The sequence below is a fragment of the Dermacentor andersoni genome, chromosome 6, assembly GCF_023375885.2.
Source record: "Dermacentor andersoni chromosome 6, qqDerAnde1_hic_scaffold, whole genome shotgun sequence".
Lineage (NCBI taxonomy): Eukaryota > Metazoa > Arthropoda > Arachnida > Ixodida > Ixodidae > Dermacentor > Dermacentor andersoni.
The window spans coordinates 47,826,735-47,845,189 of NC_092819.1; the positions used below are offsets into that span (position 1 = coordinate 47,826,735).

Below are 18,455 nucleotides of genomic sequence, written 5' to 3' on the forward strand. Positions count from 1 at the left end.
TGGGGGGAGGGGGGGGGGGGTAGCGCGCACGTGCACGCGTGTGTATGTATGTGCGTGCAGTTATCTAAGCTAGGTATTTTATGTAAATATAGGTATACTGGTAGCACATTTTACTAGTCATGTGTTCTGCATTAAACAAGACGTTACTTTCCGTGGTGATAGTGAAGCAATGTGGCGTCTTATTTTGTTCCTTTTCTTGTTCTAGGTTGTCAGCGACTCCCTGACGACATATCGCGTCGAGGGTCCCGTGAACCAGGCTTACAGCGACATTCTGTTGAGCCGCCTGTGCCAGGGACACAGGACAACGCCGGCGTGAACAATGCTTACGTCACGTCGAGGCTATACGAAGAAGATACCACGTCTTTCAAGAATAATATAAGCTCGCGACAGCGCGGGCTCTCCAGTGACACAAAGTGTGCAGTGCTTCAAAGTGTGTGGTGCTAAAGACGCAAGAACGTGTAAAGAAAGAAAGCCGGATAACGGAGAATAGCTATGCATGAAATCATCTGGAAGACGACAACGGTCAGCTGATTTGCACAGCACGCAGCAATAATAACCCCCAATCATGGCTTCATGTCCATTTGAGCTTGAAGTGGTTGCATCGCTCCTAAAACTTCGATATTGCAGTTTTTGCCTCATCATCGTGGTCATAACCATGTTCAGCTTAGTTAATTTCACGGCATGAAGAAAGGGTTCCTGCATTAGCCCTGTCCACGCATCTCATTACCCCTGTCCTGCAAGAACTTAACACGCTTTAAGCAGGCATGTTTCCATATTCCATCACTCCATCTATTTCACGCAGCATCTTGTGCTTTCATCCCCATGGCACCCATTCTGCCACTTGCGGACTGCCGGTTATCTGCCTACGCATTACACGACCTGCTCGACAACACAAATTCCTCTTTATCTTGACTAGAACAGTCACTGACTTGTTTTTTATCTACTATATACCAGTCTATTCATGTGTCCTGACGTTACGCCTACCATTTTCCTTTCAATCGCTCGTAGAGCGGTCCTTAGAAGCTTTCGGAAGTACGTATTTTTTTTTATTGTTTAAACATAATCTGGTGCCTCCAGGTGGCAGCGGTTACTCTTGACTGACTTGACGGATGTGTACAAACGATGCAGATATTACGAGTAACGATATGAGAGATATAATACAGTGACATAGTCCTAAAGGCCATACATGCACGTACAAAGACACCTACGTAAAAAAAGCGTTCTTCGGCTATTCACAAAATACAAATGTGCCTGTGAAGGTCAAATGAAGTCCTTCATAAGGGCGCCGAATTCAAAACGCTATACGCTTGGGAACGCGCACACAAGAGCTATGGAAACACGAGATGAAGAATATGTACGATTCCAATGGAAAAGGAATACATTCACAAATAAAACTTTGCTTTCATGTATGTTTTCTTAGATTTATGCAGCCTTAACGCTGTCACCTACCATCACACGAAAATGCACCGCTGGAACATTTATGCCACTTTTTTTTTTTTTAGAACTTCACCGTGGCACGGGAAAAAAAAAACACGATGGACTATTTCTTGATTCGTCAGGTACTTCAAGGTGTACTTGCTCAAAAGGTTAACCTTTCTTCGGTTATTTATCCCTCAATAGTAACAGAAGGTAAGAACTCCAGCCTCTTGGCAGCGCCATGCCATTGCTTTTGGACTGACAGTTTGAAATGGTCACAGCGATGTTCATGGGCAGCGTGAGTCATTGGTGAACTCTGTCGACGCTTTGTGGTTGATTGGGCTCTGTGTGCGAGCAACCCAATCGAATACAGTTCTACGGAAAAAAAAAAGATCTGCGACATTACTTCTTCAACGTGTCGAATGCACATTAAAGAGGAATATTACGTTACGTAAGTTACGCCTCCGCCAAAGCAAAACCGCCGCACTTGTAAACCGTGAGAGGATGTTTGGTGATCTAGAAGAGATTAAAAAACCGAGACACTGGTGACGCCACCGCTTCGCAGTTTACGCACCAGCTCACAATGACGTCATGAAGTTTGACAGTGTCTACTCGGACCGATAATAAAATTCTTATCGGAAAACATGTGCTATACTGTGTTCTAAAAGTAACGAAGGCTCAGTATAGCAAATTTACAGAACACTTTTCTTCACCAAAGCGACCCATATACGAGAAGATATGGTGAATTGATCGGTGACGTCACGCTTACGTGGGGGCGCTGAGGTCTCGGCGCCAAATCTAAAGATAGAAACATTTTTTAATCTCCTGGGTGGGGTGTAGGTTTCTGAGTGTCTTATTGTTAATGCAGTCCTCTCCCGGAGCGGATGTCGTGCGTATCTTAAGGAGGGCTGCTCTTATTTCCGCCGTTGTTATGTCAGCGTCCAGGATGGGGTTAGGTTGTCCTTTATAATCGGGTAGGGGCTTCTTCCATCACAGCCCTCACGGACTTTGCGAACGGGTGTTGGAGGGAAGGAAAACTCCCAGCGTCTTGGAAACATGCCATCGTTAAATTCATCACAAAACCGGGCAAAAAGCTCGCGCTCGATAACCTCAGACCTATTTCGTTTACTTCTTGCATAGGAGAACTGATAGAGCACGTCATACTAGACAGACTGCAGTCCCACATGCACAAAGAGAATTTATATCCAAACACTATGGTCGGCTTTAGACCACATTTATCAACACAGGATACGATGCTCAGACTAGCAAACGAGGTCATTTCTCAGGAGCAAGAAAGGAGCACAAGGGCAATCCTAGCTCTAGATTTAACCAACGCATTTGATAACGTCAAACACAAAGCAATCCTAGATTCTCTTTCACCGTTGAATGTAGGCGAAAGAACGTTTAACTACATCAAAGACTTTCTCTCCGATAGAACGGCTAAAATTCAAATTAGCACAATCAAATCCGACACCTTCACTTTAGGAGACAGAGGAACGCCCGAAGGATCGGTCCTCTCCCTCTTCTTATTCAATATAACCCTCATCAAAATGGCACACGAACTCGCCAAAATCCCAGACCTAGAACACTCCTTGTACGCGGACGATATCACCCTTTGCACAACCAAGGGGAGTATCGGCACGATACAAGATACGCTACAACAAGCGGCAGATGTAGTAGTACAGGAGGCACAAGCCGCGGGACTTGCGTGTTCCCCCCAAATATCTGAACTCCTCATCCTACACCCAAAACGTCAGAGAAAAAATAAAGCGCCTGAGATCAAAATATACGCGGAAGGGGCAGCCATCCCAGAAGTGGAAACACTAAGAATCTTGGGAATGCTGATACAGTCAAACCAAAAAAAACGACACACTAATTAAGAAGCTGAGAAACACCGTCAACCAAATCTCCTTCCTCATCAGACGCATCGTGAATATGCGAGGAGGAGTTAAAGAAGCCGAGACCAGGAAACTAATCCAGGCCTTCGTTCTTAGCAGAGTCATCTACTCTACACCATACGTCACCCTCACAGTCAGAGAAAGGGACGACGTGGATTCTCTAATTCGACAATCCTACAAAATTGCGGTCAACCCATACTCCAAATGAAAAGCTACTACAGTTAGGAATTCATAACACCTTAGCGGAAATGATGGAAGCACACCTCACCGCACAATACGAAAGACTATCAGGCACTGAAACGGGACGTTTCATCCTAAAGAAGGCAGGAATACAAGATGAAGGAATCCGTGCACACACCTTGCCAATTCCAAGACGCGTGCACGAACACTTAGTAGTCCATCCTCTGCCCAAAAACATGCATCCACACTACGATACAAACAGAAAAAAGGCTAGGGCACAAAAACTTCACGAAAGATTTTCAGTTCAGAAAGACACGGCGCATGTGGACGTGGCAGAACATGCGGACAGAGGCGCCTTTTCCCTGGCAGTTGTCGATCATCGAGGTTCTCCCCTCGCATCGGCGACAATCGATAAAACAAAATTTCCGGGGGAGGCCGAAGAAGCTGCCATAGCTTTAGTTATTACCACCACCACTGCCAAATACATCATCAGCGACTCTAAAAACCGCAATTCGAAATTTTTGCAAAGGAAGGGCCCACTCAGCAGCCATCAAAATATTACAAAAAATCTCCAATACCCGCCAGATCACATTGATCTGGGTCCCCGCCGATTCGGGCCATCCTGGAAATGAGGCGGCGCACCAATTTGCCCGAGGATTCGTACTTAAGCGGGAGGTACGTTACCCCGACCTCAGGTCGGCCAAGGAGCGAATGACGACCTACAAAGAAATTACTACCCACTTCAAGAAAGAAAGACAAATCTTCCCAGAACCACATAGATCTCTAAGTAAAACACAACAAGTCAGTTGGCGGCAGCTCCAAACAGACACTTTCTTTAATCCGTACATATACTCCATATGGTTCCCAGAGCAGTTCAGCCCCGTCTGTTCTCTCTGTGGGCACCATAAGGCAAACATACCACATATCCTATACTCATGTAATCAAGACAAGCCGTCGAACAGTCTGCAGCTCTCTACCCAATCGCAGTGGGAGGCCGCGCTGCTCAGCTCGGACCCGGAGGTTCAACTCCGAGTCACAGAGCGGGCCGAAGAGGTCGCCGAACGACATCGTCGGTCGGCCACCTGGCGTCCGGCCTAGAAGAGGAGCCCACCGCGGGGAGGGGAACGTCACCCCAACCCCCGCCTAAGACCTCTTCTATAATAAAGTTTATCTCCTCCTCCTCCTGGGTGGGTTGTTCCTGAGAGGAAGACGACGAAGACATTGGTAGCTCGCTTAAAATTTTATCGTCACAGCGTTGGTCTGGCACCTTACCCTCAGTGGTCAAGCTGTGGAGATGATGAGACGATAGATATTTTTTTTTCTTATTCTGCCGCCGTTTTTTTTCTTCAGGGAAAAAGTTTTTAGAATCAATGTTTAGCCAACTTAGTTTAATTTTTTCCATTCTGTATATTCTTTCTCTAGGAGCCTCCTCTTTTGAAAAGCCCGACAGGGATGTTTGCTCAGCCGTGGAAGAATCTATAGTTGTTTCAGAGACATTTTCTTAAGTTCTTCATAGGTTATTTTTTATTCATTTCTTCCTGACAATACTACCAATTCTAGCAGCAAGTGCAATTTCCTTATACCATCCAAATCTTGGCAAATTTCCCCCAGTGGTTATGCGCAATCTTAAAAGGAAATCCAAACAAAACAAAACCTCGCTTGTTCGTTTGCGGCTTGTCATTTCTGTGGCTATCTTGCAAAAACCTGCCATCATTTCATGAGAGATGTCCGTTTCTTCGCTGGTGTACTATCCTTACAGGACAAGCGACCAGCTCAGCGCGTGCTCCAGCGCGGGGTTCCCAGAAGGAGAAGGTCATCGACGTCGGGAACACTGCAATGGCAGGCCAAGGATCCAAGCGCTCTAACGATGTAGTACCTGACAGTACAGACACTCCCGCAAGACGAGGGGACGATCGTAATACTGCTGACAGGTCTGGCGCTTCCTTTTCCGGTGACGTAGAGTCAACGATTGCGGACGCGGAAGAGAGATTTGCTGACATGGGGGATATGGATGATTGAAGCTTCAAGGTGGTTAGCATTCCCAGAAACAGGGCCGTCGGAATTCCGGTTGCCATTTCACCGGCAGCAGCAGGAATAGATTTGAGGCAAGTCAAGCCCATTGGCCTGTACTATGCCACAGAATCTATTAGTGGTGATGGAATCGGTTCGACGTGCTCGACGTAGCCGCGGAGGAACCAGTGAATGAGTTACTGACACGCAACAAAGTTGAGGACATCGTTGTGAGTGGCGTCCGTCTTCCACACGCTTACGTTCAGAACACGTGTATTATAAGTGGTGTTCCGAGATGGCTTGCAGAACATGACCTGGTCGATTTTCTGAAGGCGCAAGGAGTTCTTCATGTCCGACGCACTGTTCGCCGGACGGGTTCACATACCACAGAGTGGCCGGTTATACCTACGGACGGTGTAGTTTTGACGTTCGACCTTAATATTGAGTGGCCTAATCACATAAATCTTGGATTCAAGCGGCATGAAATGGTGGATTACACAGAGCCGCGTCCACGTTGTTTCTAATCCCAATGTTTCGGGCACGTGGCCACATTTCGCAGAGGTGAACAGCGCTGCAAATGGTGTAGTGGAGCACATAATTTCAAGATGTGTAAGGTGGACTGCACATGTTCCAGCGGCGGCGGAGACCACCCTGTCAGCTACAGCGGATGCCCGTTCCACGTTGGCACTCTACATCGCAGAAAAGCGCTTCTTTCTGGTCACAATCCTACATCGCCATCAATGAAGGCCCTGTCCACTGACGATTTTCCTGCCCTTACAAGAGATGCGCTAACTACTAAAAGCAACACCACAAATATCAGAAGTCGACAAGACAATGCGTTGAAGGAGACACAACCAGGGGAGACCAGAAGCTCTGAATCGGCATCAACATCACCTAGAATTCGGAACGGGGAGCGTATGCAAGCTTCCTATTCCAGAGCAGTGAAGAATTAAAGTCGTCAGCAGCTGGAAACCCAATTCCAAGAAGCCACGGGGATACTGCGCGTTCTCTTTGCGGTACTACGATCACATTTCGCAGGACTGCCCTCAAGCTCCGTGAAGACCGTACTTGAGGCAATGTTGGTGGTGGGATCCATCCTACTAGGATCTTCAGTGACCGATGCGACAGTGTAATATGAAATCAATCAAGTAATCATGTTACCCCAATCGATTAAAAATGTCCTTTATAATGCTACGGAACTGTTGTGGACTAGTACACCGAATAGCCGAGCTAAACCTCTTTTTAAGACACTCACTGATTGCAAGTTTGGTTGTTTGGGAAGCCGGACAACCTAATCATAGATCACTATCTGGATACGTCGCCCATATGAATTCGAACATCAACTCTTTTCAGAATGGAAGTGCTACCTCCAATATTCGTCAGAAAATTCCCCATGTCTCATTGGATGTCAGGGATATGTGCTCTAATGTACTGGATGCCATGCGGATGTGGATGCCATGCGCATCAGGGCATGTGGAGCGACAAAAACAAGGGAGGAGGAGTAGATTTTAATGAAGAGAAAGGAGGTGAGGTCGGCCTGGAGAGCGCGTCTCTAGCCTGCTACTCCTCACTGGGGAAAGGGGAAGTGGGAAATACAGGGAAAGGTAGGTGGCGGGTGATTATGTTATGGTACAACGAGATACTACATACACGGTTGTCCAATATGCGGATGCGCACTGAAGACGCAACACACGTAAGAGTAATCTTGTCCATACAAAAAGTAATCTTGAAACAAAAAGCTGTTGCGCAAACACATTTCGCGCTGACTGCACGTTTCACAGCTTCTAGAGGCGATCGTCTAAACCAGACTCACTTAAAAAGTTCAAAAGTGATCTTATGGCCCGTTGGGCACAGTCAACACTCCTCCACGCGCCCAAAAGCTTTTCTTGATGCTCGTGTGGGTAGCAGGCTGCGAAAGCGATTTGTCAGCAAGAGTTATATGTCGCCAATTATGGCCATGGGACGTTTTACAGACCATCTGCATCCACAAGCACAGTTGACCTTATGTTGTATTCAAATGACGTTCACGTAAAAACAATCACAGTACCAGATCGGACGGGGAGTGATCGCTTCCCGAGCTTCGTAAGTGCTACTGGATTTCACAAAAAGGGGGCGTAATATTGGCAAGGCGATCAAACGGGACAAATACAGAGAGCATCTTGTGAAGCTTATTGGTGAGCTTTTTTTAGGCGACGATAGCAAGCAAGGCAGCAGCAATTACCACTCTAAAGCTGCATCAGAGTTTTCCGGTTCTCGACCTTAAAGCTGCATAATCAATGTGAAGCGCGTAGTAAGAGTTGGAGGACAATCCCACCATTGGCAACCAGTTGTAACGTTTTAGACGTTGTTGAAGGGAGTAACTTCCCACCGCTGGCGAACAGTTGTACGGGTTGTAGTCGGGCATGAAATAAGTGGTAGCTGGCCCATGCCGTCGTCCAACTCACCCACGCTTGGGACGTGATTGTAGGGAGGAACTTGCTCTCATCGAGAACTTGGGGCACAGGATTTATTTACAATATTTACATTACGACAGGAGTTACATTTCAACAGTCTAGCATGACTCCCAAATGGCGCACGCAAGACGAAGCACCAAGCCCGAAGCACACAGCATACAGCACACGAGCACGACTAGCAGCTGGCAAAATTGCTGCTTAAGAACAATCCGTCCTCGCTAGATCCCTGGGTGAGGGAAAACTGCCGTTCAACCTTCGTCCAATCGGAGCGTCCACAGTCGTCGTTAGAGGCGTAGTCGACTGCCTTTGAGGGGGAGGGTTCGCACACTCTCTTCCGCACTTTGGTCTCACTGAACACACTGAAGTGAGCGGTCCTCGTACACATGGGTTGTCACGCTTGACTCCAGCGTGCGCCTCTTGATTCCAGAGCTGACTTCTCAGGTAGCCGCCGCGACTGTCAGCAGACTGTGACAAATTCTGGGGCCCGCGAAAACGCACCACAAAACTCCCTTTTCCAGGAGTCCTCTTGCTCCAAGTAGACCGTGAAGGCGACAGCGAATCAAGTAACAATACTCGGCCCGCCGAATGTGACTAGCCTTGCTGGCGTCGCCGAATCTCCGGAGGAGGCGCATGGTTGAGTAATATTGCGGTGGTCTTCGGTTCTCCGAAGGAGGTGCATGGTCCGTTAACCTAGATAGCATTGCCGGTACTCCGAAGAGGCGCATTTTTGGCTCTCCAAAATGACTCGTCGCAGCGGGCCGAGAAGGGTTCGAAGGTCGCTACCCCCGCAAGACGATCGAAACAACTGCAGCGGGATGTGAAAGGTTTGCAGGTCAGTACCCCTGCAGGCTGATCGTAACAGGTAGAAGAGTAGAGAGGCAAATTGTGCATAAGAAGGGAGACCGGGCCCCGAAGAGGGTGTTTAACAGACTCAACGCATCTATTCGCCGGCCAACCCACCAAGAAACTCTGGAAAAGTAAATGGAAGGCACATCGCGAAAAGCTAAGTCTGTTGACTCCGATGTCTAGAATATGGGCAGTGTTAAACAATCTGTGCAGTCCGGCTAGATCACAGAAGCCTTTGTCGCACTTATTGAAAGACAAACCTTTGATGTGGCTAGCTGAGGAGTTTGCGGACATTTACGAGTTTGGAAAATCCGCAGTCACACATTTCTCCCTTCCGCCCGCCTCGCCATCTGTGATGGATGCCTCATCCGCATCGAGGGAGCTGCAAACAGTCATTGCATCGCCGCTGTGCCCCGGGAACGGAAGGAATCACCAACCAGATTATTTATAACCTACCTGAGGATTGGAAGAATCAACTCTTGTACGATATTCGGATAAATGAACATGTACCGTAATCTTGGAAGTTGGCATGGGTTGTACCGACACTTATGCCAGAGAAGAACAAGAACCTTGAACTCATATCGACCGATTTCCCTAACCTTCAGCATGTAAAAATTGATGGAAAGGTTCGTATCTGTCAAGATGACATGGTGGTTTGAATATCATAAGCTTCTTACTACATGTATGACTGGCTTCCGGCAACGTCTGAGTGCGCAGGACTAAATCCTCGATTTGCTAAGCCACATCGAACATCAACAAGCTAACGGGTTTTCTACACTTGCAATCTTCATGGACATATCAAAGGCACATGATAACGTCCTCCAGAGCTCAATAGTTGGTCGACTAGCGGGCATGGATGTCACAGGCCACCTATTATGTTTCATTATTACGTTTATCAGTGGGCGGGAAATGCAGGTGAAACTAGGGATGGCAACGAGTACAGTGAGAGCAATTTCACTAGGTGGTACCACAGGGAAATATATTGTCGCTCCTGCTGTTTAATGTAGCCATGGCGGAGTTACCAGATGCCTACATCTACATGCAAGACAGCATATGTGTCAATACATGCAGATGATGTCTGCAATAGGCTATGCGAATGCCAGCACAAGCACCTGGCAGTGATGGCTTAACGGGCAGTAGTGTCAGCACAAGTCTACCTTTCATCGGCAAGATTATCCATATCGGCAGACAAGTGCAATTTTATTTATTTATTTATTTATTTATTTATTTATTTATTTATTTATTTATTTCAACATACTGTCAACCCTTTGACAGGGTTATTACAGGAGTGGGGTACAGAAAGAAACAGTAATAATAGTAATTGTCATCGTAGGTATGCTAAACAAGCACAGATAAGAAGGAGAAATATACATACAACAGTAATTGTGAATACGAGTATTGACAAACATGCTAATAGAAAAAACAACTTATCATATTGAGAGTAAAAATAAATGACATCAGGTTGATGAGTACGTATTAAGCGAGTTTTGTAACATCTCAAGGAAATCTTCAATTCTTTGTTGTTCGACTATAAGTCGGTCAATGGTATTCCATTCCCGAATGGATCTAGGGAGAAAAGAATAATAGAATGTATTGTTGTTGCACGCATATTCTTGTAGTGTGAGATCATGTGTGTGACGTAGTTGCCTTGTTTGTTTAGTTTCAACGTAAGTTGTGTGGTCTATCTTAAAATAGTTGTGCAGTAGCATATATAAGAACTTCAGGCGGTGGATTTTAGCACGACTTTGGAGTGAGGGCAAACCTGCGCTGCGTAGCAATTCGGTCGGGGAATCAAGGCGCCGATAGCAGTTAGAAATAAATCTAATCGCTTTGCGCTGCACATTTTCAAGCATGCCGATACCGCTACTTGTGAAAGGGAACCAGATTATATTGGCGTATTCTAGAATTGGGCGGACAAGTGTGGTGTATGCTAAAAGCTTAGTGTCACGGTCGGCGTGCCGCAGCGTCCGCTTAAGGAAAAACAATTTTTTCATTGCTTTCGCGGTTATAGCTTCCGTGTGAGCTGCCCAGCTGAGATCAGAAGTTATTATTACACCAAGATATTTGTACTGGGTTACATTTCGGAGTACGACATTATTAAAACTATAAGAGAATGCTAAGCTTGTTTTCTTTTTTGTTATTGTCATTGCAACTGTTTTGTCTGTATTAATCACCATTTGCCAGTTAGAGCACCATCTTACTACTTCATTCAGGGCAATGTTCAGCTCATTTTGGTCACTGTAGCTTTTGACCTCTTTATACAGTACGCAGTCGTCTGCGAATAGCCTAATATTTGCGTTAATGTTGGTTGCCAGGTCATTTATAAACAGCAAAAATAATAATGGTGCCAAGACAGATCCCTGGGGCACACCGGATGTGACAGTTAATGTGTCAGAAACGTGCTCATTGCATTGCACAAATTGTTGACGCCCTGACAAATAGCTTGACATCCATCGAGTCATTGGCCCATCCCCAAGTTTGCGGACCAGCTGGATAACTAGCTTTTCATGGGAAACCCGGTCAAACGCCTTTGAGAAATCCATAAAAATTATGTCTATTTGGGAGTGTTCGTTAATGCCTTGGGCCAAGTCGTGCATTATTTCGACGAGTTGAGTAACGGTCGATAGGCCTCTCCGGAATCCGTGCTGGTTGGGGTGTAGCAGATCATTGTCTTCGACAAATTTTGTGATGAACTTAAGGATAATATGCTCGAGTATTTTACAGCTGGTACACGTCAAGGAAATGGGCCTGTAGTTTGATGGGATCGTTTTGTCGCCGGATTTATGCACTGGGATTATTTTTGCGACTTTCCATTCAGAAGGAATCTGTGAATCCTGGATAGATTTTGTGAATATTAGGCGTAGATACTTACTAACTGGTTCTGCATACTGTTTGAGAAAAGCGTTCGGTATCCCGTCTGGGCCACAGCTCTTTTTGTCATCAAGGTTTAATAGCAGACACAGTATACCGCTGTCGGTTATTTCTGGGGTTTCTAGTAATTTATTTTTGGTAGATGGGGTAATCTGGGAGTGTTGCACTAGTCCATTATCGATTGTAAAAATCGACTGGAAGTAGTGATTGAACTGATCCGCCTTATCTTTTGTTTCTATTGAAGGAGAAGCCTTTCTATCGTTATGTTTGCCATTTACGTAACGCCAAAATTTTGCTGGTGATGTTTTCATGAACTTGGATAGAGTGTTACCATAGTAATGCATTTTAGAAACGCGTATCTTGCTTTTCAATGTTTTAGATAGCACGGAAATCTGAGCGGTGATATTAGCGGCTAAACCAGACCTCCTACCTTTCCTCAGCCTACTAATTTTACGTTTAACCTGAATTATTTCTCGGGTGATCCATGGATTATATTTTCTTGTAAGTTTGCGCTTTAGTGGGACAAAGTTTTCAATACAATGCATGACGTGTGCTTTGAATTGCAACCATACATGATCTATCGACGAGTTTTTGTCCGAGCAAAGATCTGAAAAGTCAAGGAATTCGTGAGTTAGATATGTGATTATTGCATCGTTGTCTGCTCTGTTGAATGCAAGAACGTGCTTTATAGGGCCGTGGTGTCGTACAAGACCAGGTAGAGGCAGTGTGCATAGGACTAATTTATGATCGGATATGCCGTCTAAGATTTCGGTGGATGTCTGGTCGTTAAGGAAATGGTCACTAACAAGAACAACGTCTAGAATAGAGCTTGATTTGCCCTGGATTTTATGCTGTTTTCTGGGATGCGGCGAAAAATAATGTGGAGGAAGATTAGCCTCGGAAGCAGGTCAATCCATCAAGCAAATCACATACGATTTCTTGGCGTAGTACTTGATTTTACGACATACTGGAGATGTGCTGTATAGACACCATCGTCTCGTCACTCGAACCGCGGTTGAATGCGGCGTGAAGGATGGCCTGTGCACGCTGGGGCAGTCATCCTTCTTTGACGTTGAGATTACACTCGGCACTGGGGGTGAGCCGCCTGCTTTTAAGTTTCTGTTAATATCACCATCAAATCGCAGTACGATCGATCTCAGGAAAGCACCTGGTCTGCTGGCGACAAGGTTTCCCACGAGTCACAGTCGTCCTCTGTCTGCCTCTTTGCATCTCAGCGTCTGCTCTTGCCACTGTGCCGCCTCAGTGAGACTCAGGCAGGAAGAGCGCTTCTCCAGAGATCCAGGACGCGGACGGAATCTCGCGTCTTTCTGGCACTCAACACATTTTGCGTACTTGGCCTGCAATTTACTAAATAATTAGACTTTCAGAAAGAAACCACCCTGGTCATAGAGCGTGGAATTTCAACTTACCATTCCGCATATTCTCATCAAGCGACTTGCACCAGTAGCAGAGGCAAATTTTTTTTGGTGGTAGAACACCTCGACAGAATGTATGACAGATATCTGCAGTTGTGCACAGGTGGCTTTGATGACAAAGAAAATGGATCCAGCGCAGTGGCGTAAGTGATATCGACACTCAGTGTCACATGGCCTGCCAGACTTGGCCACGTCGTGTCTTCTACGTCATGTGGAAATGCGATTGGAGCAGCCTTGCGGAAACCGAATTTTCATCAGCATCAGCCTGTAGTTCGCTTTTCAGACAGCAAGGCTGCGCTGTAACTATTACTGCGCGGGTTTCCCCTGGGCAAGTGCATTCGTCGGGCCCTACATGCTGTTAAATAACTACAGAAAGTCGGATTTACCATCGTGCTCCAGTGGGCACCTTCCCAGATCGGTTCATCAGGCAACGAGGCCGCTGACAGTCTGGTGCGCTATGCGCTGCAATTCAAGCCCATGAAAAAGACTTCCCAAGGTGCAAACAGACACATGAAGAAGGACATCTTAAGCCACTTCGGTTCGTTTAGGTCTCCACCGCATCGACGTTGTGTCATTAAAGGAGTTCACAGAAATGATGTTGTGCTCATTGATCGTATCCGCACAGGGTCCGCACAAACTCCAGATTGGCGGTGTAAGACAGGCCTTGGCCCGTCACCGTCGTGTATGCACTGTCAAGCTATTGGTGACATTGAACATTATATATTAAATTGTCCTGAAGTTGAAGCAGGAAGTGAGAACTAATGGACTCAAGCGCAAGACGGTACCACACTCAAATTCAGTGACATTTTGTTCCCGCAAGGACACTGGATATTTAGGAGGGGGGTGCTCGAGCTCCTCCTAAGGTCTTCCCGTGATGCAGGTCGGGAAGTGAATGGTGAGCCGTATGGGTCGTCTTGTTTTGGAAAGCGCGCAACGTATCGGGCTACCTGGACTTGCTAGTTGTACTGCAAAGTGTTTCAGACCATATCGCGGTTGATAAGTGGCGTTCAGGGGGAGCAATTGCCGGCAACTTTTGGAAGGCTAGGTCCGCCTGCACCAAGCAACAGCCCTCCTCCTCCTGTTCCTCCTCTTCATTTTCTCCAGTATGTAACAAACACCCCTTTTCCTCCGAAATGAATTAAAAATGCACTCTTAAAGTAATACTTTACAGGCCCGAAATGATTTATTGTCACTCTCAAGCATCCCTTCAGCAGCCTGCACCAGGGATCACGTAGAGCGTTGCCTCCCCTTCCCCCCCTCGCATTTTAAAGTCCGCTCAGGCTGCACTCAAGAGCTCCGTGGGCCACGTGCTTGATATGTCCCTGGCTTACACCGAATGCACTGTGACTTGAGCGTTATCCTGCCATTTGAGGTCATTTGCCCCTGTGCGCACTGCTTAACTCCCATGGAGTGGAACGCCTGTGAAAAAGGCAGGGACCGTCAGTTTGAACGGGGAAAGATGACGGACGGTTTTCACATTCGTGTATAAGAAGCGTATACGGTGCCAAAGCGATTATGTTTCTTTTTTTAATTAGTTCGTTGCTGTATGAGGTGTGTGCGGTTGTATAATATAGTTATTGATTACCTTAGGCAAAGAAAAAACATCACGCTATCAGCTTTCATGTTATGCCATACTTTGATCGTTCCGGTCAGAAGAGCACTCTTCTGTTTAATCGACTAAGAGGTGTTATTTAAGCTCGTTTATCACGTTTTAAACGGCACTTAATGACCAGCATAACCGCTACGCCCAAACGCAAGAGAACGTTCCCGTGATAACAGGGTAACTTCATGTGCCTATTTTATTTTATGCCATAGGTTACTTGCTATAAAAACTAGCCAAACAAGCAAAACTAACCGCCAGTAGCCCTCGCTTTGCTTACACATTCAAGCTTTCCCTTTCATCCATGACGCTCTTCCAGGGCCCACCTCCTGAAACTTTCTCTTCCGGGGGAAGGGGACAAGGGGGGAGGGGTTCGTCAGAAGATTTTGGGTAGGTGGTTGATTCCCCCCCCTCCCCTGTGCTTAACCAATGGTAACACGTGTACACAGAGGCGGACGAGCGATACACTGTAACTACAGAGTGATCCGTCAGGCACTCTACTTGAATATGTATACATTATCTTGTGATTACTCCGTACAATATGTGAATCTTATAAACTGAAAACTTGCTGCAATATCGAGGTGAATGGTGGCTCGACGAAGGACTGAATCGAAAAAAAAAAGAATGAAAAAAAGAACATCGCAAATCTTATACTTCCTGCTGAATAACTTCAGCAACCAGATGCACGAATCATTTTCTGTGTGGCTAAATTTGCCCGTCAATTGCAGAAGGATGGTAAATCGAGAAAGTTAAAAACGATTCATTATAAGCAGCGCGCAAGCTAACGAGAATCGTTGATTCAAGAAAGATGAGCCGGAAGGTTAAGACAGCAGGTGTTAGCGGGCACCACTTGTGGCCACGAGCAGCGTCGGAGTAGTGCTTCCGACCCGAAGGTGTACCCACCTCAACAGGCGCATTTGGGGCGCCACATGGGAAATGGCCGCCATGGGAGCAGCGCAAACATAACTAATTTTTGTGCATGTATGTGCTTAGAGCACAGGCTCCTTTATCACCCTTGGAGGAAGCCGAGCGCCAGGCCGGAGTTCGGTAACACTCCTCGAATGACTGACGCACACGCACACGCGCACGCGCGCACACACACGCACGCACGCACACACACACACACACACACACACACGCACACACGCACACACGCACACACGCACGCACACACGCACACACGCACACACGCACGCACACACGCACACACACACACACACACACACACATACATACACACACACACACACACACACACACACATACATACATACATACACACATACATACATACATACATACATACATACATACATACATACATACATACATACATACATACATACATACATACATACATACATACATACATACATACATACAAGAATTTGGACGTTGGAACAATTAGCGGCGTAGAACAATTGGTAGTGCAACGCACGCGTAATGTGGAGGTCGTGGGGAGGCTCCACCGGTCGCAAGTCCTCTTTCACTTCGCTTTACCTTATCATTTCTACGGTTCAATGAAATATTATAAGCGACTTCTCCTACGCTTTCCTTGGCCTCATGTTTTTGTGGTAAACAAATATCGGTCCCATTGGTTCCCGTTCTTTTCGTCCAACAAGAACAATGATTATTATCAACACTTTCTGGTCCAACAATTCTTCTAAGAATATAGCGATATACAAGGAGTATCTAGCATGGAGAAAAACAAACGCCAACGCTAATGTCAGAAACCTGACTGTGAGCGTTTCTGACTACATAATTTGTCAGTCTGTGCTGCAGGGAAACATGGTTATTCGTGATAATTCTTGAATGCCCTTGTGCGACATCACGCTGAGGTTGGGCCTCTGTGCAGTATTTTTTGGAACCTGCTGCCTAAGGCTCTTGCCTTGGGAGACAAAAAAATGGCCTTCAAATAACCTATATGTGTAGTTCACGCCGTTATGATTGTGAATTAAAAGATCTGAAGGCACATACGGTCTCTCCAAGGACTTGAGTTTTTGGTAATTTACGAGAAAAGCTTTCGATAGGAGCTCTAAAACGCCACTGGGAGCTCGTTCTTTATTTCTGACTGTCGTTTCTGTCATTCGGATGACAGAAATATATTGAGTGACATTACATAATAAAATTATATTAAGATGTGGATAAATTCACTTCTTGGTTGGAGTCACTCTACTTTCAGCTATATATTTTTCTGGAGCTATTTTGCGAGTTTGGAAGATATTGAGGATACCCGGCAACTTGTCAGGATTTTAAGACGTACCGCATAGCACGGGACAAGTTCGTTCTTGTAGCATAATTAACGAAACGGACAGAGAGAGATGGATACACACAGTTCAAATAAATGCACAAAAGCGCATTTATGCCACAGCGCGTGTCTCAGCCCGCTAAAGAAAAAAAAAAAGACCCTAGAAACACTTTTCCGCCCACGACAACTATTAAGAAGCAAGGACTTGTCCAGAGACGGTTCCCTCGCTTCGTGTAATCCGCTCAGACGGACAAACGGCGAGGTGCTCAAGCTCCGACTGAAGCGCTACACACAGGGCCGTCTGGAAAAGTCCTTCATGAATTTCGAAATGCCTCTCATTCCACAAACCATTGCGGGGTCGTAAAGGCAGAAAAGGCGCGACGCGTTGCCACATCTAACACTTTTCTTTTCGCTTATTTTTCTTCCCCAACTCCTTCGCCGTTGGCGTTTCAAAATGTTCTTTTCAAAAGTTTGTGTCGAAACGCTAGGTCGAGACAGGCGAGTCGAGGCAGGCAACCCCAGAATGCGGCGAGCTTTCGAAACTATGTAGCGCGCACGTAGGGAGCGGGCGTCTCTGCGCTCCAACCTCATTAAATCCGTGCAGTGGAGTGAAAGCTGTCGGGGTCGCGCCAGCCAACTGGAAAGCAGCACCGAAAAAAAAAAAAAAGAAGGTCCCCCCTCCCCCTCCCCCTACTGTCCACCTCTGATCCCCATCAGCGAGTGATGCCTATACTGAATGGACGTTTCGCGAAAGGACTAATAGCGCACAACGGGAGTTTGCCCGCTTCCTTTCCCAGGAACAAGAAGGTGGCTCTCACTGCTGACTGAAAACCAACACCGATAGCCTTCATTGCACTGCAGGTATTTGGCGAGACGGAATGGAGTTGGCGACTGCAGCTGTACTGAAAAAAAGAAAAAGAAAATGTAAGAGAGAGAGAGAGAGAAAGCAAGGAAAGCCACCCGAAATTGGGAGCATTAGGCGTCTACGTGAGCCCAGACTATACCCTGCATGGCTCCCTCTCCCGTTCCTCGCGCACCGTCGCTGATTTTGCAAGCGCTCCTAGCGGCGAAGATTAATGATGGAAATTGCTCGTGATGGAAATTGCTCGCCTCCGCTAAACTTACCCTTCTCTCACGACAAAAAACAAAAAAAAAGAAAAAAATGAAGAAGAAGACGGCGTGGAAAAAAATGAAACGTTGCAGGACATGTTATCTTGCACTGCGCAGAACTGCGTCGCGTTTTAGGTGGTTCTAGCGCGATGTCCTCGGCGTCGTATTTTGGTCGCAACGCATTCTCGTTTTAGTTGAGCCGAGGTAGCCCCTTGTTTTCCTGCTATCCGGCTGAAGCAAACCGAGGCTACTACGTCAAAAATTAACCGCAGTACGTCAGAGACAAATCTTGCCTCGCGGCTTTGTTCTGAATAAAAAAAGAACAACTTTCTCTCAGCAACAGCCGCCACTGATTCGATTCTCGCGAACGAGTTAGCTTTCTTTTTT

At 46.4% G+C, this 18,455-nt stretch overlaps 1 protein-coding gene across 2 annotated transcripts in view; it reads left to right on the forward strand.

Annotated features, from left to right (window-relative positions):
- The window catches only part of LOC126522040 (cadherin-like and PC-esterase domain-containing protein 1), a 57,275-nt gene extending 55,866 nt beyond the window's left edge, over window positions 1-1,409 (forward strand). For both annotated transcript variants that reach the window (XM_050170819.2, XM_050170820.2), the window contains exon 25: window positions 206-1,409. In XM_050170819.2, coding sequence (XP_050026776.1) covers window positions 206-316 — 111 coding nt within the window. In that variant the 3' untranslated portion in view covers window positions 317-1,409. The remainder of the gene's footprint in view (window positions 1-205) is intronic.
- The last annotated feature ends 17,046 nt before the right edge of the window (window positions 1,410-18,455 follow it).